The sequence below is a fragment of the Mus pahari genome, chromosome 13 (assembly GCF_900095145.1).
Source record: "Mus pahari chromosome 13, PAHARI_EIJ_v1.1, whole genome shotgun sequence".
NCBI classification, from domain to species: domain Eukaryota; kingdom Metazoa; phylum Chordata; class Mammalia; order Rodentia; family Muridae; genus Mus; species Mus pahari.
This window is the reverse complement of record NC_034602.1, coordinates 36,013,024-36,039,997: the sequence shown is the minus strand read 5'-3', so window position 1 is coordinate 36,039,997 and position 26,974 is coordinate 36,013,024. Positions and strand designations below refer to the sequence as shown.

The 26,974-nt window shown below is 36.1% G+C and overlaps 1 protein-coding gene across 12 annotated transcripts in view; it reads right to left on the bottom strand.

Moving 5' to 3' along the window:
* Positions 1-26,974, bottom strand: part of Cpeb2 (cytoplasmic polyadenylation element binding protein 2) — a 51,521-nt gene that overhangs the window by 10,997 nt on the left and 13,550 nt on the right. For 4 of the 12 annotated variants that reach the window (XM_029544939.1, XM_029544943.1, XM_029544940.1 and 1 more), the window contains 3 exons: positions 14,299-14,349; positions 9,180-9,221; positions 7,079-7,102 (listed from right to left, as the gene is read on the bottom strand). In XM_029544939.1, the coding sequence (XP_029400799.1) occupies positions 7,079-7,102; positions 9,180-9,221; positions 14,299-14,349 (117 nt within the window). The remainder of the gene's footprint in view (positions 1-7,078; positions 7,103-9,179; positions 9,222-14,298; positions 14,350-26,974) is intronic. The other 8 variants (XM_029544941.1, XM_021210465.2, XM_021210463.2 and 5 more) reach the window with 2 other exon arrangements.

Sequence of the window (26,974 nt, the reverse complement as noted above, 5' to 3'; positions counted from 1 at the left end):
GAAGGGTTTGAGGTTATCTGCATATTTGATGGCAGCAGTTTTCAGCAAGCTGTTTGGGTGCCACATGCAGGGATATGTGTATTGTACATGTTTAGTCCGATGCAGATATGAAAGGAAGCCTAGTCTTCAGAAATGTATTGCAAAAGGAGCAAAGTGTATGATGCAGACAAGCTGTTCTTTGAAGATTAAATGAAGGATATATTTTTAGGACAAAAAGACAAGTATACATTCTATATAACATGTGCCATGATTTAGAAATACTTAAATAAAATACCATTAACATGTTACCATTTTGAAATGTGTGACTCATGGTGATGTGATATAAATAAAATTAGGAACATGGCATCCTGTGGTGAACTGGCTGGGAAGGGAGGGTTGAGCTACATACCTGTGACCATGAGCAAGCCAGTCTAAAATGGAGTCCCCAGGGAAAATGCCACGCCATGCTAAAGATTCCACAAAGCTGACTGAATGAGTGCAGAAAGTGGGAGTAGCTTCCATGAACCCCTCAGCTAATACTATCCATCAGACAACATCTGAGGCCTACAGCAGACATCTCTCATTTTGCTGTAACATGCCTACTGTTACACCAACAGCACCAGTCTACTATGGAAAACTAGTTTCTTCTGGTCTAGAAGGTAGAATCTCTGGCTTGTGTGGAGACTTAACTCTCCAACTGATCCAAAACATAACCAAGTTAATCTAGTTGTGCCAGTCAATCACCTGGCCAAAGTCCACCCTCAAGACATAGGTTTACTACAATCCATGCTAAAGAGATTGGTGGAATAACCACCCTTTAAAGAGATAATGTGCCCTTTCTTCCCAGAACCCTTGCCCTCTAGCACAGTCCTTAAGGGATGTCATCAAGTTTGGCTGGGTCTATGCGCCAGTCTCAGAAAGGTGTTGACCACTTCGCTTTCCTTCCTTCTCCAATGCTCACCAGACCCTAAGTGTGCCTGGTCTGGTGCTTCAGGTTTCCTTACCCTCTCTAAAGCTTCTCTCCCCACTAAGTGCTTATCCATGGTATAACTGACGTTATACTGTGTTAACTAAAGGTTTCCTCCTCTCATCTGCTTCTCTTCCTCTGGGCAGCTGCTGAAATTAGGACTCGGAGGGTTCTCTTTTAAACCCTAATGAAATTTGCCCGACTTTTGATTTTTTCTTGCTCTTTAATTCTTTAATCTGCAAAGAAAACAAAACCTTCTCCTGCATGGTCCCCCTATCTGATTATTACCACCAGCTTACTTGACTTTCTTTAGTTCTGTGACTACAAAAGCCAAATAAAGTCTTCCTTCCACACTGGAACTATCAGTAGAAGCAATCTCAAGTAGTGTTCCTGGACTGTGGCCATTCATATTTGATTCCCAAATAAACTATCTCTTCTTCCTTTTTAGATGAGAATTGTGTTCCTTGCTGACACTATATAGACATACATATACTTACATGTATACATTTACATATATATATATATATATATATATACACACACACACACACATACACATATATATGTGTGTGTTCGTGTTGGATATAAGTGTGTAAAATTTATAGGATACAACAACAGAAGAAAGATTCTACAGGAAACAGGAATTACTCAACAGATAATATCAATTGAAATTGAAATTTAATTGTTCTGTTAGAAACCCATTCTATTAATTTAAACTTCTAAATTTCCTTTGTTATCAGAAATAAGGGTCAATGAGAAATAAATGTTTATATTTTCTTTGAGATTAATAGAAAAAATTCTTCAACTTTAAATTATAGGTCAAATATCTTATCTCTAAAACACTTGGGCCAGGAAGGGTTCTTATTTTGCTATTTCTTAGAATTTGGATTTTCAGATTAGAGGTATTCAATCCATCCTTCCTTCCTTCCACTCTTCATCCTTTCTTCCCTTCCTTCCTTCTTTCCTTTGATAAAAGCAACACCATCAATATCTATTAAAATTTATATTAATTGTGCATTAATTGTCCAACTTATCTTATTTAATTGAATAAACCTGCATTTTAAAGAGAGAAAGAGTAGGGAAACAACTGCTTAGATTTAGGGAATTTAAAATGACTAATCCAAATGCTGGACTGAATTTAGACATACTAATAGTGCTAATATTTTGACCACAATTTCATTTTCAAGTATTTTTATGCAAGCTTAACAGACAATAAATAAAATTAACAAGTCTAAATGACTTTTAGTTTGATAAAAAAATCAAAACATCATAAATATTTAGAATCTAAAGAGGAATAAGAGGTGACCAAAAGCAACTTAAGATTTTTATGAACTACAACATTATACATATACTTACACAACAAATGCACTGCAACAATACTAACAGTCAATCAGTAATTGCGTACTGTGCTTACTGTAACCATACACACAGTGTATGTATCCTTAACCAAAGTTCTGCTGAACAAAGATGCAGCACAGTGGCTAAAAACATTTCCCTTGCTACACACACACATCAGAATCTTCATTTCTAGAAAACAGTGATTGCTGTATTTCAAAAAGTCAAAAAGAAAAAAAAAAACAGATTAAGTTTAATACTCTTGAAAGAGGAAGTAACAGGATGTATAGATCATTGATTAAAAAACTAAGTATATGTAAAGACACTCCAAGTTTATCATTTTAGTCATTAGGAAAATCAAGTTGGAGGCACAATGGTGTTAGTATTATGGTTTCTTCTGGCAATCATCAGGAAAAATAAATAATTGATAGACTCTATAGTCAGCAATTTGGATACTTTTAGTAGGAAACTCTTAAGCCTCCTTGCAACATTTATAAATTCAGGTTACACATTTCAAACTGCTATTAAAAAAGGATTAGAAAATACATGGATTCTGCTGTTGTTTTTATATATAAAATACAATAGCATCACTGGATTCTGAGCACGGCTGTCTCCCCTGCCCCATCTTATGTACCTCTGTGGATAGTGTGTGTGGGCAGCACATATGTCAGAGAAGCTGATGCTGATGCTGATGCTTGGCTAACATACTGTTGCACTTCATTTTTCAGATTTTGAACTTATTCTAGAATTTCAGAAAAGACATTTCTCAACATGATAATGTAGGGGTACGGGAAGAAAATATTTGCATTTTATAGGTTGACTCTAAGCAGGATTCTTCAATTTTATGAATTATTCCATAATTTCATTTATAGAATAGTATAACATTTTAAAAATGTAAAAGCACATATATTTAAATTGAAAGGGAATCTGAATATTCTTCCTATTTCCTAGGATGAAAGAAGCTGTAAATAGCCGCCAATGTGAGTGATGCAAGGATTTATTTTCTAATTATCAAGACAGTAGAGGTGGGTTCAGGATTGGTTTCTCTCGAGTACCACAGTTTGAACAAGCAGTCACTTATCTGGTACGCTCCTCCACAGAAGGGAAAGAGCTACTACTTAATGTGCAATTCTTTGAAGATATTTTGCCCCAAAAATAATTTTTCCCCTTTCTTACAAGATAAAGAACCAAGGAAATCAATTCTAGGCTAGTAGTTTGCATCTTCGAAAACTTAATTACCAGGTATATTTCCCTTAAAATTAAACTTATTGAAATTTTATTTTCTTTAAAAATTCATATGGCAGGGTATAGTTTGTATAACAGCCTCTTTGGGGCTGTAAATTAAGTTTTACGAGCAGTATATTCTGTGCTATAACTACTCAAACTCTACTGTGATGTAGCTCCAAGGTGACCAAAGTGGGAATCAAACAAAACGAACAAACAGTAGAAAATGCCAGTGCAGCTACCCAAGCTAACCCTGTTCAGACCCGGGAAGCCACGCCCAGAGGCCATGGCCAGCTCTCCTTATGTGCGGCAACTCCACTGAGAGTTTTTGCCATGCTTCAGAGATTTTGCTCTTTCTCTGATTATTATCAAAGATGTGGAAGGTAGAGCATCAATACACTCTACAAGATTATTGGAGAAAAAAACCCTGGAAATAAATAATATATTCTATATTAAACTGTTCATAACTCTTTGTATATAGTGGCATGTAAATCTAAACAGCTACTGTGCATATACCAAACCTCATCAGCTTCCAAAACTTGCTCCCTCTAAAATTATTTCTCTTATCTTTTCATCCAAATGCAATATACCAACTTTTGGGTTAATTGCTCCCCTGCCCCATGCTTTCTTAGTACATTAATTAAAATAAGTTCTTTATTTCTATTATTCAAATATTCCTAAATGCATTTTATTTTTTCTAGAGATAGCTGTTTATTCCTCTATCAGAAGGACAGATTGTGACATAGAAATAGAAAATTCTGAGTGACAGGGCTTAAATAATCTAACAGAGCTCCTAGAACAATCCTGTCCCTATTCTAATGAGAAGTATGCCCATTCTCAGGACAGGATGGAGGAAACACTAAAGAAAACAGCAACCCCAAGGGAAAGGCAATGTTCCTGATAGGCGGAGCTTCGTGTGCCCTCCTCTCCTAATGCAGCAGAACTTCCCATGGCCCCAGGGTTCCTGGCATTCTGAGAAAGATATCTCTGGTTTTGTTCATTACTTTTGGTATAATTATTCTTTGATGATCCCTAAAGTATATTTCACAAATCAATACTTAGAGCCAGCTTGAGCTAAAGTTCTTGTTGACATTATTAAGGAACTGAAAATATATCAAAGACATTTATTTTGGCATACTTTGATTTTAGTACAGCCAAGTGGGAAGTCTTTAAAACAAGAGAGTGTTGCTCCTTGCTGCACTGAAAGGTCAGGCAAAGGTGGGAAGGAAGAAAACCCTTCTAAAGTCCACTGGTCCCGGGGAGCTGGACTGCCTTCTGACATCTGAGGCTGCCCCACCCCCACCCCCACCCCCAGCATCGGCGCTGACAGGACTTGCGTTTGGCCAGTTGCACCAACTCATTTGGACATATCCCTCATGAACAGCTTTATTTACTCTAACCAAAAAGAATGACCAAAGTGGACACACAACACTTGACTAGCCTATCAAATCTACAGCACAAGTTCACAATAGGAGTGGCTAGAAGGGTTGGAGACAGCTATTCTATCAGGGGAGGGGACAATGACGACAAAGCAGAAAGATGGCCAGGCTACTATCTCTATTCCTTTCTGAACTGTTCTTCTGGTGTGCAGGTTTGTCTTCTAAAATATTCCTTTTACTTATCAAGCCAAGGTACTCCAAATTCAAGTAAAATCTCACAGCAGCTAGTCTCAACGGTAAACCTTTCATCTGACCATCTGAACTGCAAGGGCAGCAGTGAATTTATGTATTCTCTAGAGGTCTACAACTCTATTACAGCCACCGTGGACAAACCTGAGGGAAAAGAGGCCGAAGCTCCCAGGGGTTATGGAGAGGCTGCCAGTTCAAGACAAGAAACTATGGTGCTTCCGCCTTGTGCTGAGGCAGCTCTGAAGTGGAGCACCTGCTTCTCTTTACAGTCCCCAAGGTGAGACACAGCTAGGAAGGATCTGAGCAGCAAAGAATTAAGTGTCTATTTTCCTTCTCTGTATCATTGTCTGCAGTAACTGACCCGAGCTATAATAAGAAAACCACTGAGTCTGATACCTTGCTCTTAAAAATTTAGCACATTATATTTATATCAGAATATGCCTAACTGACTTAATGCAAGTTACTAGAGATAAACCATAAAAGATGTCCAACATGAAAAGAATTCTGAACTGCTCTATCATTTTAAAATCACCCCTCCCCCGAAAAAAAATCACACTTTACTGTCAAGTGATCTAGAACATAGATCTGAACATGTAACCGTCCCACTCTATTCTAGCTTACTAATAGCAGCCTTTAGAAAATTACTTGGCCTCTTTTCCAGTTTTTTAGAAACCTAAAGAACCCAAAGATTCAGTCAAGTAGAGTCAAGACTCCAGCAATGAAATTAAATTGAAATATGAAGCAGGAGCCACCGCTTAAGAACACAAAATACTAGCGTTGGTTGTCAGTGGTGATAACTGGTTTTGTTTATGTGTTTGGAGATCTATAACATAGATCTGAACATGTAACCGTCCCACTCTATTCTAGCTTACTAATAGCAGCCTTTAGAAAATTACTTGGCCTCTCTTCCAGTTTTTTAGAAACCTAAAGAACCCAAAGATTCAGTAAAGTATTTAGAGTCAAGACTCCAGCAATGAAATTAAATTGAAATATGAAGCAGGAGCCACCGCTTAAGAACAGAAAATACTAGCGTTGGTTGTCAGTGGTGATAACTGGTTTTGTTTATGTGTTTGGAGACTCACTTATCAACAGAGAGGACACTTCTACATATGTGTCAAATACAACCAAGAACACGGTTATTGCTGTCTATCTTCCAATGGCTTCAGGGAAATTCCAGAGGGGAGAGCAAACGCTTGTTATTCGAGTGTGAAACTATACTCTCTGGTATGGCTCACGGCTCAACTCATGTGCTTTCGCTTCCTCTCATGCTGCCTTTCCTTCCACTTCTGCACATGGTAAAGGGAAGGGGAGCTTTCAGCCACAGACGGCGGTCCTGCTTTTCCCGGGAGTTCAGTAGTAGCCCCATACCACAAAGCCTTGTTCCTTGGTCCCAATAAGAATGCTCATGGAAATCCTGTTGTAAGGGAGAAGGTAGGAAGGGGTATGCAGGGGTAGAGAAAGGGGCTGAACAGGATCTCAGCTTCACAGAATCAATGACAGGACATGGGTTCTGTCATTGATGACAGTAATCTACTTACACAGGTGTCATTTCCAACTGAGTCAAACAAAAACCAGCGTCATTGATCAGAGAATAGGTTATAGAGTAGAAAATCACAACACATGACACTCTGGTTAATACTAACACCTTATTTCTTAAAGAGATAATACAACAACCTTATTTTAGAAGATACAGACATAATTTTTAATAAGAGTTAAAAATTTGGACAGTTTAAGGACAGATTTTATTTAACAACCATTAGTATGAAAATACACCCTTAGAGGTTAAGAATTAAAATTTGAAAGTTGGTAAGTGCTCACATCCACATGTGATTCTTCTCTGAGCTTTCAGACATTGTATAAAAAAATTCTGAGATCAGTAATTATGACATTGATCAACACGGCCCAATTAGAAACAGATGAACTATAGCAAACAGAAAGGAATTACCTCGTCTTCGCCCATAACTCCTTGCTGCATGTAAACAAAGGACAAATTGTAAAATGTTAGAACTAAAAACAAGCCCACACATCCAGATATCCATGACATGAAAAGCTATGTGGGCATCTAGAAAATGCTACTTTAAGACCAAGGATAACGTAAGCACTTAAACTTTGCATATTTTACCATTTATAAAGCACTTACACATACACATATGTACAGATATACATGTGATATGTGTCAGATATATTCTTCACAAGTACTTTTATACATATGCTATCTGAGTAACTGAAAGCTGTAAAATCAGACAGAAACACCTATCTATTTAAAACTCTCAAATACATGTTTCACCTAATCATGATAGAGATATTTAACAATTTACAGTTAAATAGTTCCCAAAATAGCTTTCTCAGTAAATGAAACTAGCTTGAATTAAATTCCTATTTTTCTTCTTTTGATTAAAATTGTATGGTATATATTGTTCACCAGCTATGTAGCATCAGTATGTTGCAGCCAACGCTGGCAAGGCCATACCAGAAAATGTAGATGGTGAAGAAAGTTGACTGTTAGTGAGTTATAAAACTAAATCCTGTAATCAAAGCTGAGTTCAAAGCCAATTAGGGAAACAGTCAGAGACTACAGCAAATGACATAAATGACACTTTCTAGTCTTCTGACATGTAAGAGCTACTGACTATGTGTCTGCCTCTAGATAAAAGGCATTCTAGTGCAAATTAAAATGACTACTCTCATAGAATGATAAATGTTAGCAATATAAGGTAGAAAGGAGCTGGCAGTTTACACCATTCCCAAAGATAATGTATGAATGTGACTTCTTCACAGAAAGTTAGCAGTGTTGAGAAAATCTTCCCCCAATCAGTGCACTAAGTAAGTGTCTTAGCCTGATAATTTATATGACACAAGCAATACACAAAACAAAGTGAATGCTAGAAGACTGGGGTCTTAATTCATGCTAACAGATTGGGGAAGCAAGAAAAATTCAATGTTGAATTAAATCTCAGTTCAAATTTGTATTAGAAATGTCCACTCTCTAAAGTACAAAACGTAAAGGTCAAAGATGTATTTTACATACTAAATATGTTCTGTGTTATGCAAGGCTTAAAAATATATCTTGAACTGTACAGTAAGTCTTTGCTCTAAAGCAATGCTACTCTATGCTAATATGGCTTTAATTCTCCTATAATAATGAGTAGGAACAGAAAACATGTTATCTCTTAGTCATTTCAACTTCCCAGAAACAAGTTGGTAAGCATAAGGCTTAAGCAGACCGCCAGCAGCACTACCCCTGTCATTATGGCACACAGTCAGTCTGTTCTTGAGCACCAAAGACTCAAAGTCTACTTATCTATACCTTACTTGACACATGTGTTAGCTTAGGGTGAGGGTAAACATAAACCAAACTTTTAGAATTTTGTTTAATTCTTCTAAGGCTTAAAGAGGCTTTAAAAATAGTTTCACCTGAAGGGGAAACTAAGTGTACAAAATCAATTGACAAAGGTAACTTAAACAGAGCTATTAAGTGAAAGAACAAAATTCCCTTAATAGCTACAATGAATCTTCCAGTGGTTAACAGGTCCCAAAACATTGCAGAGCAACACCTCAAGAGTTAGGTCTCTTGCTTTTCCTAGGGGAGTCCCAATAATATTATTAAAATTAAATTTACTATGGAGAATTTTAACCATAGTTCAAGAGATCAAAGATTCATAAAACAAATGAAAACTATTTTTTAACAACTTTGAAATCAAAACATCAATGGTGATGAGGTTAGAATGTGGCCAATAATTCCAGACCTAATAAGACCCCACCAGTCCTGTTGATGTTCTTAACAGTTAGACTTTTAGATGGGACTACAGAGTAATAAAATAGTGAAAACATGTATAAATATTTACAGCATCTTATGATTTATGTCATTCCTAGCTTTAAGCATAATTATTTAGAAAATTTTCTTAACTATCTCATACCAGAGAAATTTCAGAAACCTGTAAAGAGTCATTCTACTTATTTTTTGGACAACTCTCAGATTCGATGTCTCTATATTACCAAAACTAGAAATGTGGCCAGTATGATAGTCAGTGTGTAAAAGTACTTGCCATGCAAGCCAGAAGACTTGAGTTCAATCCCAGGAACCCAACCTGGAAGGAGAGAACAGACTCCTGACAGCCATCCACTGACTTCCCCAGGGGGCAAATGGTACACACATAGCCACACCCGACACATGAATACACACTGGGGGGAGTTAGTAAGTAAAACATAATGGTCTACAAGTAAAGCTAAATTATGGGAAACATTTATCTTACCCTGTCATGGAAATCACCATGTCGGTACCACTGTACTACAAACGATGAGCCTAAGGCATGTTTCACATGTAAGGTTTCTATGTGAGTTCTGGGATCTGTTTCAGTGCTATCTCTGCAGCAGAGTAGTGAGCAACCTCCATCAAAAAAGATGGCTACCACATGAACACTGTGTGTATAAAAAGTTTTTGTTTTTTCCCCGAGTCTTTTTTTTTAGGTTTTCTTTAAACAGTTTGAACTTCCAAATAAGAATATGATTTCAAGTGATTTATTCTTCAAAATATATTTTATAAAACATTTATAAAGAAGTAACTAACTCTTCATAGATTGCTGGTACTCTTTATGTATAAAGGAGGCTCTGAGGTAGTTTGAAGACTTTTATACAAAGGACTCTAACATTTGTGTTAGGTTACCGATGATGTTCTTCAGGTTCTAACCAGATAACAATAAGGAAACAGAACAGCTGTTTAGGGACTTTGGGTCCTAACTACTGGTTCTCAGCTCAGTGTAGCTAAATTACTTCAGCATAGGAAGAAAAACACTAAATAAGCTAGAAATAGAGGTTAAAATTCTATGGATGAGAAGCTAAAGCAAGTATTATTTCTCTAACATTAACAGGGCAAAACTGAAAAGAAAAATACCCATGCTCCAAATGACAGCTCTCTTCAAAACCCCACATCATCATCAACTGCATTCACACTTCCTTGTGCGAGCAGCCTTGATTGAAGGCTACCCATGTTTCCTCACTTCATAAATTGATATAGTAGATTTAGAGCATCCACCTTTAGAAGTACAGCATTAATAGTGGGCTTGTTTTCTTGACACAGGGTCTCATCAAGCCAAGCTCCAACTCACTAAGCTGTTGAGGATTATCAAACACTCCTGATTCTCCTGCTTCTACCTCCCAAGTGCTAAGATGACAGGTATGCAACACTATGCATTGGATAAATTTCCTTAATTAAAGGATACCTATGATTTATTTCACTTTCAAAGTAAGACAAGCACTTCATCACATAAATGGTGTATGTATGGATTATAAATGCAAATTTAAACTACAAACTAGCTTGCTACCACCAGGTCCCCCATCTCACACTTTGTTCTGTCTGCTCCCCTTTTGTGTAAATGTACTAATAAAAATATCTAATTTTCTTTTGGGAAAGAGTAGGGAAATGCAATTCAATCCCAATAGAGACAAATACTTGACATACATAACATTTTTCCTTATTCCTGCAAAAAAATACAGAAAATACTTTTCCTCTGATATTACATATGTTAGGTTTATACGCTCAAAAGTATAAAGATTCTGTCATTCTAAATAATTAAAACTGATATTTTAAACAGCCACATATGTGACTTTCTTAAAAAGCTGATGAGCACTAAATATAGACATATAACAGTGATTTACAATAATAATAATCTTTAACCTTCAAGTCAACTTTATTTCAAACTTATCTGAGGAACACTGTCTATTCAGAGACAGGAGCCTCTCTGTGGTTACATTTATATGCCTTTTTTTCTTTTCCCTTTTTGAGGCAAGGTCTCACTATGTAGTCTTGGCTAGATAGATGGAAGGTGCACCCCAGGCTAGTCTCCAGCTGACATGTCTGCTAGTGTCTGCCTCCTGTCACAATGACTCCTGGCTCCAGCTTATATGGCACTTTAGATTTAAAAATTTGAATTTATACAACTCCTGAGTTATGTGGGTGCTGTGCTAAGGGACGTCTGAGTAGCGGTACCTCAGAGTTATAGGTCTGGCAGAGGCGCTCCCGAGTGCAATGATCAGTGTATGACCAGTGTCCTGATTAAGTTTCTATTCCCCAGATTAACTTAAAGCTTTGTCTGAAAGTTTTAGCCATAACACATAATTAACTCCTAAGTAGTTATACGGCCTTTCTAATTTTAGAATATCTAATTTGCATTGTATCACTGTTATTTATATTATATAATACTTAATTAAAGAATTCAGACTTGGTGTACTGTAATTTTTGATTTCTGTCAGCTCTATGTATTTTCTCAAAAAATACTACTTAATTTCAATAGCCGTGCATTTGTTTAATAATATATCTGTGTATCATTGAAATTTATTCCATCTACCCTATGGAACAAGGGTCTCACACGACAGAAAATTTAAGGGACCCAAACTTTTTCCTTATGTACAACTTCTAATATAGCTTCTTCCTATTGGTTTTCCTGCAATAATAAAAACAAGCTTTCTGCTTATCATATACAATATTCTTGCCATAGCTGAAAATACCAGTTATGTTGTCTCTTCATCACATGACATGTGAAGAAACCTCCCAGTTCTTTGTCTGTTCACAGGACTCAACTTCCAATCCTCCATGATCTTTCGCAAAGATTTCCATCATTAGCTCTCCCCCAGCTAATATGTACTCTTAGAAACTGTTCTAAATATGTACATGAATTTGCTCAGTCCTTACAGCAGTCCCGTGAGGCAAGCAGTGTGCTCTGGCTTAGATATTAAGGAATGATGTCAAGGTTAAGTCAAGCATGCTGCTCCAGGTTGTACAGAAAGGTGAGCTGGTGTCAGGGTTTGATGCTATCCACAAACCTTCTCCAAACATGGTGATGTGAAATGTATCACTAAACACTTATCATTAAAGTGAATAGGGTTAGCTATGCTTACTATAATAAGAAGCAATGGCTAAGCAACTTAAACACCTACTCCACAGTGAATTAAATCTAGATAATAAGATGCTATACTTCTTCACCAATCAGTAATATTTAGTAACTATTTAATACAGAAGGAGCCTTGTGCTAACATCACTTAATCCCCTGGTTTCCTGAGAACATAACATGCTAAGAATATAGCTAAACTGCATTTGTTAAAGAAAAATTTTCCTTACTTCCAAGCACTGTTATTTCCCTATATTTGGTGTCCTTCATATCTCATTCTTTAAGACATCCTCACCCCCCGATGCACCTATTAAGCGACTCTTTAACCTCTTAACTCTTTGTCCCCAAGAAACAGTCTCTTCTCCTGTCCTGAATACATATTGATATCCTAGAGTCATTACCTTCTTTTCCTTCCCTAGTCCCTTGCTAAAAAAGCTCAGTTTCCAGGTTGTCTTTCTTCACTGAGTAAGCATTATGGCCTCAAATGGCAGACTACTAAGAGTGCTCATATTTAGAAAATAATAAAATTAAATAAGCATATTTTGTACTAGATATTAACTTCCCTGAAATAAAATATTCTCATGTCTTCTTTATGAATAATAATTTAGTCAAGATTCATAGGACTTTAAGCAATTTGCAAAAGCAACTAATTAACAGTTTAGTGTAACAACAACAACAACAACAACAAAAACCAAACAAAACCAAAAAGCCAAAAACAAAACATAAAACTACAAAATCATTGTGCCTTTCCAACGTCCTTGCTCTGGTGACTGGCACTGTGCTGTAATCGTCTTGGTCATTCTCTGGGCATCCACCTAAGATTGCTGTGGGTAATGTAACTCAGACACCTCTGCAGGCTACCACTAGGCACCCACCTAAGATTGCTGTGGGTAATGTAACTCAGACACCTCTGCAGGCTACCAGGGTGCCTTCTTCCAAATGTATTCTGACACATGGAAACGGACATTTTCAGTGCCTTTTTCAGAAGCTAAAATAAATGTGATTTATTTTTATTTCCCACACAGAATATTCAAGGGAAGTGAATCTATATATAGTTTATCATATCTTACAAATCAAATAGACAAAACATTAATAGTAAGCTAGTTTGCTATTTTAAATTCAGTTTCAATAGCGTCACGTTAGTCACAGACTGAGAAACAAAGACAAGATGGACAGAGAGGGAAAAGAGGAATAAAAGGGTCCCTGACGAACGTTTCAGGCCTCGTCTTTCTATGGAAGTCTGAGTACTTAGACTAGGTTACACTAGACTGCTGTGTTAGGAAACTCGGTACACCATGGTCATCATTGCTGTACACTCCCGTCTGTCACTATCGTCACCGTCCATGTACTCTAACTTTGCAGTTGCCTTACTTTCAGATTTGCTTCCACAACTTCAAGACATCTTATTTCAACAAAGCCTTAACTGAATAAGAGCCACGCCAACACAATCACGTGATTTTAAACAAGCATTACTTTTAGTTCTCTCTCCTCTTTGCCTCTCCTTGCCCGCCTCTAATTTAAAATTAGTCCTGAAAATCACCCCAGTTCCCATTCCATTCTCATGTTTAAGCTATAGCCTGTGACTATAAATATATTAATATTTGTCCAATATAGAAAAAAGAAACTTTAATCAAAATTTTTCTTTTCTAATTGGTAAACTCCTATATTGGTAATATTGGTAAACTTCTGATTAGAATACGTTAAATCAGTGTGATCACTACATTTATAAATTCACCAGTATATTCCTTAAAACACACACAAGGGCTTATACTGAGTAGTAGGGTCTATGTTCTTTGCAAACTTTTATCTCACTTAACTCTTATAAGCTGTGAGATTCTATCTCCAGTCTACAGAGTGGGAAATAGAACGATAAAAACAAAGTTACTTGTCCTAGGTCATAGCTTGAAATAGAACCCCAACATTCAAACAGGGATTGCTCCTGAGGTTGGGATAGCTGAATTATATTGTTATAAATAAACTTCCCAATGACTATTCTTTTTTTTAAGGGACATACAAATGCCTAATTCCCACAGAATGTTTTCATTTTTGTACAAGTTGAGACTTCATTATGTTGCCCAGAATGGTGTGTATGTGATGGGTCACATGATGCTCATTCCAACATCCTGCAGAGCTGGGACTACAGGAGAGCACGGCTGTGCCTGACCACAGTCATTTTATAAATGACTAAGCTGTCTATATGGGGATGTTCAGGAGAATATGTATATAATAATCTTCATTTGTATAAACCAAATGAAAACATAAAATCTTTCGTTAAACTTACCATTTAACATTAACAGATTGTCAGTTCCTGGATGTGGATAGCTCAAACGACCTTGAAAAAAAAAAACAGGAAAAGAATTTGAGGATTATGAAGCTCTTTGAAAAAAAAAGGGGGGGGGGATAAGTAAGGTTAAGCACTGTATATTTTTTAAACTAAAACGTTAATCTTTAACTCAACATATATGTTAACTTTGAAACCTGAAAACAAAAGGAGATAGGTAATCTTGGTTCCCAAGCCTTAGAGCATAGCGTGCTCTGAGATCAAATGAAAATACAACAGTGCTTATCTCTAACTGAATTTTAAAAGCAGCAAGGGTGCCCTAGTCCTGAGAATACAGGAGGTTTAAAAATGGACCCAAGCAGTTTGATTTTTTCTCTAGTTTTTTTTTCTTACCAAAAATAAAGTTTCCAAAAAATATATTTATATTTTGAAATCAATAACTACAATATAAAAATTAATGTAGTTTTATACTGTCATATTTAAATAAAGAAATTCAAAGAAGACTTCCTAGGATATTGCTATATATATTATAATTATATCCCTCATTTAGAGTTTAAAAATTATTTATGAAGGAAAATCAAAAATACTAAGGCTTGTAAGAACAGTAACAAAGTGTCTGTTCTAAGTCACTCTTCTTGAAGACTCTGTATTTATAAAATTGGGAGACAACAGTTTGCTACAAAGACACTGGGTATACTGAAAAAAAGCTGTAGTTCAGTTAGCATTTGCATGACACAATATTCAATTGGCTAATGCCAACACCAAGGATGACCCTTAGTGCAGCTCATTAAAACGCAGGGTTTTTTTTCCTGGTATCTGAAGCAGACGGTCTACTTTTAAGGCTACACTAAAATGTAGTACTAGGATTGCAATCTAGTCCCTTTGCACAGCTCTCCTTTAAAAGGACAGCAATCCTACATGGAATTCACTGCCATAAGAAGGGTGAGCATACGTATCCAACCTTGCTACCCTAGCCCAAACCTGAAAAAGACTTTAATGTATCCAAATACACTCTACAAGCCAGAGATCGTGGCTTTTGTTCTATTTATGAAGTGAATTGTTTACCTACCAATATAAGTATAATTGGCAGATAATCCAATTTTGATCATAAATATATGTATACATGCACATATTAATGATGCAGAGATGGACATATAAAAATGTATAAAATGATCTCATGAACATTTTGATTTCTGGTTCCATACAGTGAAGAAAACTAAGCAATTTTCCCTTAAAAGGATATTTTACCACCATTTATTTACTCCCAAGTTTCATGAAAGAAGACATTAGTTAACTAAATGAACTGTTAAATAGAACTTCCAAACTCTAGAAACATATAATTGTGTTTACTGTTCTGAAACCGTGGACTGCAGTGAGAATCAGAAAAATATACAGAGAAGGTACAAAATAGAAAGATCTAAGAAATGCAGCTTCTTTGAACTGAATTTTAGTAACATGTCATAATACTTTAATGGAGTCACATCAGGACTTTCTTAACATTTTGTTGTATTTAAATCAAATTTAGAGAAATATTTAAAGCTATCAAAATTGCTCTTTTCTGACATGAGATTTAAAATAGTAAATTTCTTCAAAAGTAGCACCCTAAATGGCAGATGAGTCCAATTCTTTCCTGATAGAAAGCAGCACACAAAAGTTAAAAACATGAGACATGTTTTTCCTACTGTGGCATCAGAGAGACAGAAACACATTTCAGTACATTTACTCACTGCTGTAAGAATTATGCATGCACTGTGCGTCACAAACAAAACACAAAGGAGTATTTAGCTAAACCCAGGAATGCAGAACTCTGTGCTATGATGCTACGTTAAGGGAGCAGAGCCCTTTTCCTAAGGTTTTTTCTACCTTAAAGACAGGTAACCTTATGTTGACAAAAATTTCATCTCTAATAGGTATTGGCATTTGGATGGACTTAAAAAGGCACAGAAAACAAGTTCACCGTTAAAAAAATATTTGCAAATGAGTATATATTTTTATTTATGTTCTAAAATATTAGAGATCATAATATAATAACTTCACAATTAAATGAGCAAATATAGACTCAAATTATTCAATTATTTATCCTTCACTACAGTGAAAATAGTAATATAAAATTTTAAGTTAACTTTCATAATTATTTTTATTTATGAGATCAAAAACCACTTGCACAAGGTACCAGTCAATTGAAATAATGGTCAACATCTGTAGGTGTATTATATGCAAGGAGTTTTTATAGTTCTCAATTATTTAATCATGCTAACAATCCTTTGGATTTCATACTGTTTTCTTTCCATTTTAATATGAAAACACTTTATCACAAGAAAGATTAAGTCACTTGCCTGAGGTTTCATCATTGGTAGGAATGCTTGATAGGATGGGAACTATCTGGCTTGATTCTCTTATTGACTACCTGAGACTGACTTCCTATTGATAAGACGATATGGGAAAAGGCATGCACTACTTAAAATCTATAGACTACTTATACTTAAGCTTCAGTACAAAATAATGCATAAAAGAAGCCTGCTTAGAAGTAATCCCTTGCTATTAGTCCAGAAGGCTGGTGGTGCAGACTGACTCTGACGCTTACTAGCAACAACAATTTCTTTTACGAAAAAAAGACCCAAAGCATAAAAATTGTATTTCTTGGGTTTTGCCACACTGTGTAAGATCTGGACACAGAATAAAAGATAAAAGTGGGATATATAATTTTTAAAAACTATCCTTTAAAAGGGAAAGACTTTGTTGTTGTTGTTCTATTTGCTTAGATGCAGACAGATGGCTAAACTACAGGAGTCTTAGGCAAAAGCAGGATGGTTCAGATAACAGAAACGTGAAAAGGAACTTAGACATTTTTAGCAACTATCCTATTGATGTGAAAAGACACCATAACCAAAGGACTTCTTATAAAAGAAAGCATTTAATCGGGGATTTGCTTACAGTTGCAGGGGTCAGTTCATTGTCATCATGGTGGGAGCATAGAGATATGGAAGAATGGTGCTGGAGAAGTGTCTAAGAGATATACCCTGATGGACAGGAACAAAGAAGTAGGCACCGGGCAGGGTCCCAGTGACATGGCTCCTCCAAGGCCACACCTGCTCCAACAAGGCAACATCTCTTCAGATTTCCCAGTCGACCAAGGGTTAATGAAGTATTCAAATATATGAGCCTATGGGGGCCATTCTCATTCATCTGGCATATTCTGCAAGCTCCACTTTACAAGAAGAACCTCCATCTCACTGAAACAATTTTAGTTTCCTGATAACCCACAGGATCTTAGCTTATGAGGCAAGTTACTCCTTATAATTGTAAGCAAGCTTATAGAATAATCATTTCACAAAGGATTTAATACATCCATAAATAATGAATATGTGCTTCTTCTAGGCAATCTCCTTTAAACATTAACATCAGGTCTGGTGGGATGGCTTAATGGGTAAAGTTACTTGCTCCCAAGCTTGAAGACCCAAGTTGACTCCTATGACCAATTTGGTAGAGGGAGGGAACCAACTCCCACAAGTTGTTCTCTGACTTCCAAATGTGTACTGAGCTATGAATACATGCCCATGCACACACACAGGCACATACACACAGCCAAATACTTGCACACACACACACAGATAAATTCATGTAAAAAATACGATATGTAAAACATTTGTAAATGCATACTTTTAAATTTTACATGTCTATGAAAAGATAGAGGACTTGTGCTATCATTAAATCATGTATTAGTCTATTACCATTTTAAATAATGATACACACACACACACACACACACACACATACACATGCATGCCTTAGCTCATGTTGGCCATTTAAATGTGTACTCAGCAAGTAATTGTACTGGCAACCAAAAACAAGCTACATCTTGCTTGGACAAAGTATCAGAATCCATTATAATAAGCAGCTGGCACCTCATCCCCTACAGGGATTATGCTGGCCTTTTTGCTGCTTCTCTAATGTGTCAGGAATCCTCCCATTGGAAGATATTTCTACTTCTGATTTCTGCCAAGGGTTGCACCCCTCAGCACAGTCAGATCTCTAAGTGCTAGGCAGCATCATATAACACCATGTTTCCAACAGCAGCTTCTTTCTTTCTCTATCCCCATATCTCATTTTTAAAAATTATCTAACAGTTTTCCACCACTGCTCTTTTTTAAAACAAAAGATCTGCTAAGATCAGGGCTTCCATTTCTGTTATTGTCTTTCTAGCACCTACAACAGAATGGCATAATAAGCTCTCAAATACTTGTTGAATGAATATATCAAACGTTTTATTCTATGATGTGAAATACAAATTTGACTAAAAGCAGTTACCTAAAAGCATGATGTATGTTGATACCAGAAACAAAGTTATTGTGACTAACAAAACACATTGGAGGCTAAAAGTGGTGCTTTTTAATTTTTGCCAAGGTAATTTTTTTCCCCGACTTCAAAGCAAATTTCTTTAATGAAAGCAGTATTATCTTATTATTGGTTTTCTCTCTGTATTTTCAGTTCTAATTAACCACAGCGCTCTTTTAAATAGCATCATCAATTCCCACACACCATCACTCTGTCCTGCCCAGGACACACATTACCTCTTTGTCTAATGCATCGTGCTGTATCTGCTGTTCACCACTTATCATTTCGTAGACATCTATAAAATCAGACTACCACAGTGCTACAATGTTTTATCTAGAGTTTGATGCTATTTTTTTTAAAGCAGCTTCAGGTATCTTCTGCTCTGGATAATGATAATAACTTTTTCCTCATTAATGATGAGAAATTGCTAAAGTTCAATGTCATGCACTTTGGCAACATTAAATGTCACATACTATAGACATAAAGATCCCAGGTTAGAATTAATATTAGACCAGTTACAAAGGCAGAGTGGTTAAAAGCACCAACTCAAGACCTACCAAGTTCTATTACTAGCAGTTGGCACCTGGAAGTTATTAATAATAAGTTACTGTGGCCAAATATAATGTAAGACCAGTTACATGCTAGTTGTAGAAAATGTGTTTGATATATGGTCAATGTAGAGGTATTTTAACACCCACACCTATGGATTCTTACCTGAAGACAACTAGCATTCCTTCTTATGAACTTTCAATAAAGCACTGTTCTCACTGTTTGGTTTATTAATCCAATACTATTTCCACAATCTACACTTCACCTTTACTTCTGTGTCTACATATCTTACATAAAGTCCCCAAAATCCACTTTGAATGTAGTCCTTACCAACCTTAAATAATTTCAACTTCTAATCAGTTTGAGTGTGTGAAACAATAATTTCTAACCCCACTTCTCAAATCTTTATGCATATCCCCTAAAGTTTTAGTAAGATCATAAAAATGCAAAAGATGTAAAGACCAGACTCGAAGGGAAAAACAACACTGACTTCTAGCTAATCAAAGCAATTAATTTCCACTAGAGTCAAGTGCTCACTCTTTTTTTTTTTATTTTTCTTTCTTCTTTCTTTCTTTCTTTCTTTCTTTCTTTCTTTCTTTCTTTCTTTCTTTCTTTTTTTTTTTTTAAAGATTTATTTATTGTTATATGTAAGTACACTGTAGCTGACTTCAGACACACCAGAAGAGGGCATCAGATCTCATTATGGGTGGTTGTGAGCCAACATGTGGTTGCTGGGATTTGAACTCAGGACCTTTGGAAGAGCAGTCAGTGCTCTTAGCCGCTGAGCCATCTCGCCAGCCCAAGTGCTCACTCTTAAATCAAGTTCGATCATAGCGCTCTCATCTACCCAAGCGATGCTTTACATCTTTGTTCTATCATCACTCTATACTATAACTATATAAAAAAAATACTGAGGATCATGTACTATAACGGTTCCAAGCAGAGTATAACTAAGAGAAAACAAGAAAGAAAACACTAAACAAGACTTTAGTTATTTATTAAGATAATGGGTTACAGTTATTACATTAAAACTAATACAAAAAGAATATTAAAATCAAGTTGAAGTAATGGCTATAAACTTTCTACCATGAAAGCATTTGTGAAAATGAAAATAATGCTGACAGCTACCAAAAATAACAAATAAAAATAGCAAATAGAAAAAAAATCTACCATCCCACCATCCCAGTGTTTGCTTTCAGTATAGCATTCCACATGAGATACTCAACATCATTTTTCCACCATGCAGGGGATGGGCTCATGACCTTGGGGATGCTAGGCAATACTGGACTCCTGAGCTACATCCCTAAGTCCTACACACTTTATAAAACACTGTGGTGAATGCCCTGTGCAAATGTAAAGTAGGCTTGGCTGATAGTCGGCAGATTAGGTACTGTAAAAACAGCTTTGACTGACAATTTTTGACTATAGATCAAAGTGCATATATATATATATATATATATATATATATATATGTGTGTGTGTGTGTGTGTGTGTGTGTGTGTGTGTGTGTAGTCATAAAATCAAATGTATTTAGCATATCCTCTGAAAATAAGTACAGATTAAAAACTCATATGAGATTTTCATTTAAAAACTGTAAATATATAAAATCCTAACTGTAATGATACATGCTATTATACATGCATGAATATCTTATGCTAGGATTCTGGAAGTACTAAAAAGATATTGTAAAGAGCAGAATTATAATGGAAAATGTTTATTTTTCAAATAGTTACTGTGCCTCTATGTGCTTGACATCTCCATAGATGGCAAAGTAAAAGCAGCTACATGGCCAGTATTCCCATGACACAGTCTCTCTCATTTGAAAGATATTTAAAAACAAACTAAGAAGTTATTATAGTTAAAATAAATGAAGGACATTTGATTCTCTAAGTCTTTCACACAGTGTAATCTAACCTACACAGGGATGCCCAAGCTTCCTTGCTTTGGAAGTACAAGTTGACTAGAAACTTCAGCCTTCCCACTAAACATGGAGGACCAAGGACTCTTTATTTGCCTCTTGAAGCTTTGTGAATCACCTGAAATGGCTCACCAGGGCCAACATGAACCGAATGGAATACAGGAGAGCCATGGTAACATTTTTATTTTTATTTTTTTGAATCTGTAAGTTTTAGAAGTGTAACTGACTCTATAAACTGTAAAACACTGAAAACACAGCCCCAAGCGACTCTGTGTCTGGGGAATGTCATCGGGAAGTAAGCAGATGACTGCAGAGAATCTGCTCTGAGAAACTCTGGCCACCCCTGAAGGCAGAGGAGAAAGCAGGGACACCAGGGAATGCCTGTTAACTTTGAACATCATCACACAGACACACAGACACCTTTTTGCTTCTTCACAAAGGACTACAGAGCTAGACTTACACCCAGGTCTGCTCCCTAGGCCACAATGAAAGGCCTACATACAGACATTATGGGTATCATGAGCTTAGTCCAGTGCCAACCAGTTACAGGTAACTGCATACACAGAGCTTCCCATTCCCACTTTAATATTTTACTTCCAAGTATGGACAGTAACCAGGATCAGTATTTTAGGACAGCTTCCAGCATGAGAGTAAAACAAGAAGAAGGAAAAAAAAAAGACAGAGAAAACATAGATAACAAAATAAACTTAGTCTCCACATAACAGTATCCACCAGGTAACTAAGATCAAATAAGGTTAAAAGGTGTATTAGCAAGATTCTGAAAATCGTTGTCTAGGAGGGTCGTCAAGCTGTAGTCATGTGGCATGAGAGTACCTCTTCCAGTGCTCGGTGGTGAACACTGAGGGCACACAGCTCTGTGCTCCATCCCAGCGCCACAGAAAGAAACCCAAAGCAAAACAAAAACCTCTGCAGATCATGTGTGTAGGCTTAACATGGAAACAATTTCAATAGTACTTATATTAACAATAGAAGAATTGAAATTATAAGTGAAATAAAGCCACAAATTTTTAAGAAGACAACTATTTGTGGATCCAAACAAATACGTAACTCAAAAAATAACCAAAATGGAGGAAAGCATATAGGCAATATGTGACCTATTAATAAGGCATTATTATGAAACTTCTGGTCTGCAGGCATGAAAAATATTAGAGTTCAAAAGTTTGAAGAAAAGAAAAGATAATCATGAAACGGGCTTCAGAATAGCATCATACTTGACAGGAACCAGGATAAAACATTAAGTACTAATACTGGGACATCCCAAACTGAGAAAGTATAACTCTATACTGCTGTCATCTTTTGCAAAGAAAATCAGTGTGTTTGTATATACAAAGGTTCAAAATTTACATCCTATTGGTAACTCAGGCCCAGCAAAACAAGGTCTAGGTATCTTAAGACAAGGCCATGGGGGAACCTGCACCCCATACCCTGTGTACTACTTCCTGCCCCACAACCCTGCCTGCTTTCTTGGAGGCCTGCTGGCATGAGGGACACCAAAAGTCAAATGCAGATAGATTTAAAGCTCATGAATGAACTTTTTCCTGAAGCAGCAAGAAAACCAGCTGGCTAAAATGAAGGAAGAAGAAGAAGAAGAAGAAGAAGAAGAAGAAGAAGAAGAAGAAGAAGAAGAAGAAGAAGAAGAAGAAGAAGAAGAAGAAGAAAGGAGAAAANAAGAAGAAGAAGAAGAAGAAGAAGAAGAAGAAGAAGAAGAAGAAGAAGAAGAAGAAGAAGAAGAAGAAGAAGAAGAAGAAGAAGAAGAAAGGAGAAAAGACACCAGCATGGTTTCTGTGGCTATATTATGGCTCTCAGCTTAGTGGTTTATGGATTCCCAAGTGTATGTACAAGTGGGTCTCTGATTCTTCTGTCTTCTCTGAGGCTCATTTCCTTCTGTTTGTCTTGTCCAACTCCAACATGTTAGCTTTTGTTTTATCAAATTATAATATGTTATATTTTATTATATTCCCTTAGGACTCTGTTTGTTTTCTAATGAGACAGAAATGGGGTGGATCTGGCTTGGGGGGGGGGTAGGTAGGCAGAAACTGGGAGAGTAGAAGGAGAGGGAACCATAATCAGGATATATGATTATATATGATTATATATGAAAAAGGAATCTATTTGCAATAAAAGGAAAAAAATGAAAAAAAAATTGTCAAGATTGCAAAAAGGAAAGGACATGAAGATCACAGGGCTTAGCTCCCCAGGGCTCTGGGGACACTCCAGACACATGCAATAAAATTGTGTGCATGCTTATCTGATATGTTTGCATGTTTTCAAAAGAGCTGTATAATTATACAGATGCGTCTTGTGATATATCAGTGATATTTATATTAAATATTTTATAATGACCATGAAGACAGAATAGTGGAAATGCCAAGGATAGGTAAGCTACAGGATATCAAAACATAATACTAAAAGCTTAAAAAATATAAAACAACCAAATAAGGAATCCACTAAAAAATGTGAAACTTCTCTAAGTGGAAGAAAGACAAGGGAGTGTAAATTTTTGGCCATATCTCGCTTTAACTGTTGTACATATACATCCTAGTTTTAAAAACACTTACAAGGTTGGGAGAAAAGATGATGAAGATTGCAAATACCTTAAATTATACATAGAAAAGCAAGACTGAAAAAAGCTACACAGTTAAATGCCAATATTATTTACTTTGCATATTACTGGTGGTATTAAAATTTACATTTCTAGTTTTCCATACATTTCTAGTTTTCCATTAATGAGTAAAGGCTTTTTGTAATGAAAAATACTTTAAGTAATTAAATATTATGCTTTTGAAGGAAAAATTCTAAGATACTGCTTCTCATATAAGAAGCCAAAATTTATATACCAAATCTTCCCAAGCACTTCATTTTAGCGTTATAAATGATGTATGAGATGTATGCTATAAGAATTTATTAAATTGTCCATTTAAAGAGATATGAACTTCGACTTTAAATCACAAAAAAGATATAAAGTGACTTTCAAAAGAATATTATGATTCTGAATTGGCACAAATGCACTGTAATTTCTGTATGATAAGGCTTCGGTTTTGAAAAAATGAAGTTCTAGTGTTATAATTCAAGTATTAGTCTAAAGAGTCAAAGATGCCTAGAGGAAATAAGAGCACCCATACTCTCAAGCACTGCTATTGACAGAGACAGCTACCTACAGAGAAATAAGACTCACATCTCTACTTGAGTTACAGTTCAAGTAAGTTTTCTCTGACAAGAACTTGCCCAGAGTTTTCTCATTCCCCTTTTAGATTGTAGATACTGCCACTGAGAACACAAGTCCAAACTCTTGTAAGTTGTACTTTCATAAGATAAACTCAATTCTGAGTAGCTATGTGATAAAATATTAAGTTATGATAAGATAAGCTATATGATAAAATATTAAGTTTTCACATTTATTATGAGAATGATTATTTCAACATCAGGATACATTTAGGAAAATGTGTATGTGTTGTATGTTGCCTTTGTCTTACCAAAAGCCAATGGTCATAAGAAAAAGTCAATAGAATAAGAGAGAATATCATGCACCCTTTCATAAAACAAATGAATTTAAAAAATCACTCCACTTAAAAACATAGAGAACAGGTCTTTTTTTTTTCCTTTTATAGTTTTGTTTTTCAGTTTAGACAGGGATTCTTGTATAACTCAAAGGTGGCCTCAAATTCACAGGGACGCTCCTGCCTCTGGGCTTCCAAGAGGTAGGATTTACAGACTAGCTTCCTTTGTTTTTTGTTTTTTGTTTTTTTTTTAAAAAATCATTCTAATATAGAACCTAAACTGTTTGAAGCCAGAAGTATTTTAGACACTGGATTAATTGTTGAATTTTAAAATATTTAATATTTATAGTTATACAATGCATTCTTTTGATATATCAATCCAAATATGAAATTCACTATGATTTACATATATAGTTTAAAGATAATTTTGTACAATATTTTTATTGTAACTATATTTTTATTGTGACATATTAGGAAATGTAAAATTTTCTATGTAAAGCATCAAGTTTTATATTTTGCAATATTTGGGATTTGGGATTTTTAATCTTCTGATTTTAGTTCACACCCTTTTGGTAATTGTAAAATGTTTGGTACCAGGAATCACAGGTGACTGCAGGAAACCATAGTCAATTTTGTGGTTGTATTCCTCTGTCACAAGGAATAAGGTAGGGGCTTGTAGCAGAAATCCATAAAACTGTTTCACAAGTTTATCACTGATATGTATCAATTTATTTTACTTTGATAAAGAAATGCACTAAGCATTTTCAGTTTTTCATAATTATTTTTGCCCTTGTTCTCCTATCCCAGAGTTTCTAGCAATGTGTTTTTAATGAACTACACAGTTGTGGGGAGCAGACCTGACAAAGCTGGAGAGCCTCTGTCCACTTAAGAGTTCCCAAGTTCCGGAACATAACTTCTCACAGCAGAGGCGTCACATTCATCTGAGTTATCTGTGCCTTTGCACTTTACTCACTTTCACAAAATCACCAGGAAAATAACAGAGGGCTAGATGGGAAGAGAGCAAAAATCTGGTATTCCACAAACAGTTAAGAGGTTCATATTGCTCAGGGGTAGGCTCCCTAAAGTCAGCGAGTCTTCTTGCTTCCAAAGCCTAAACACGGCAGTTTATCAGTGAGTAACGGAGCTGATACTAGGTAATAAAAATCTCATTTTTTAAAAATCCTTTGAAAATCATGCACTTTAAAAGCATATTTGTTGGCATAAAATCACATTCTGAGTTCTTGTTTTCAGGGAATGGTGGAGAAGTCATTATGACCAGCTGAGGCTGATCATCTCAAGAACTGTTACCCAAACTGTATTTCTCCCTATAGTCTGCAAGTCAATTTTTATGAGCTGGAATTCATTTATTTTGTTCTTACAGTTTGAGGGAGAACTCTGTGTTTAAATGCTTGCACAGCAAGACCTCTTTTTTTTCTTTTTTTCTTTTTTTTTTTTACAAATTGTTGGGGGCAGGAGGAGGGAAGGTTTAACAATGATCTGCCTTGTTCTTTTGTTAAAAGAGGAATGAACTGACTCACACAAACATAAAAAGATCACAGACTATTTTAAGTAAATATGCAAATATAAAATGGTAAAATGATGAAACTACTTGGCACGCGTGATTTTCTTTAGGCACTTAAGATTCCACACTTATTCTTCCTTTGGAAAGAAAGCAGTTTGCCTAGCATCAAGACCGTCATTAGAAATAGTGTGTCAGCAGAGAGGTCACACTGCACATAAATAACGCGGTTGGGTCAGAAGCATTCAGGCCCAGCAAAGCACATCACAGTGTGTTAGTGTTTCTGATTCCCCAGCAAAGGACAGCACATGTCTGACAACACTGAACGAGCCAACAGTATCATGTGGCCCTCAACAACAAGCTGAGAGCAAGCTTTCAGTTCTCCAAAAGTTAAAATCTCATGTATGCCTCTCCATGAGATGACACTTCCTCCCAACAACTCTTCGTTGCTCTACTCCAGCTCTGTATTAGAATTTCCTTTATTCCACACATAAGTTAGGAATAGCTTTCCACGTACCATCTCTCTACACATCTTACTTCTCCTCCATGGTATTTCCAACTTCTCTATATATTTATAGTTTGGTATATGGTCTCTATCTTTCCCCAGAAGGCTATACTTTGCACATGGATAGAGAACTTGGCTTTCTTCACAGTATACATCCTCACAGTGCAGTCGGCAAAGGATAGACTTGGCACAATCCGCGCCACCTCCGGCTGCCACCATTTACTATCTGCACATCTCCAACAGGATGAGAGAGCTTTCCTATTGCTATAGTAGGCCATAAATCCTCCATCTTAACTTCTGAAGTGGGTGCTGGAAAAGGGAAGTAGCTAGAG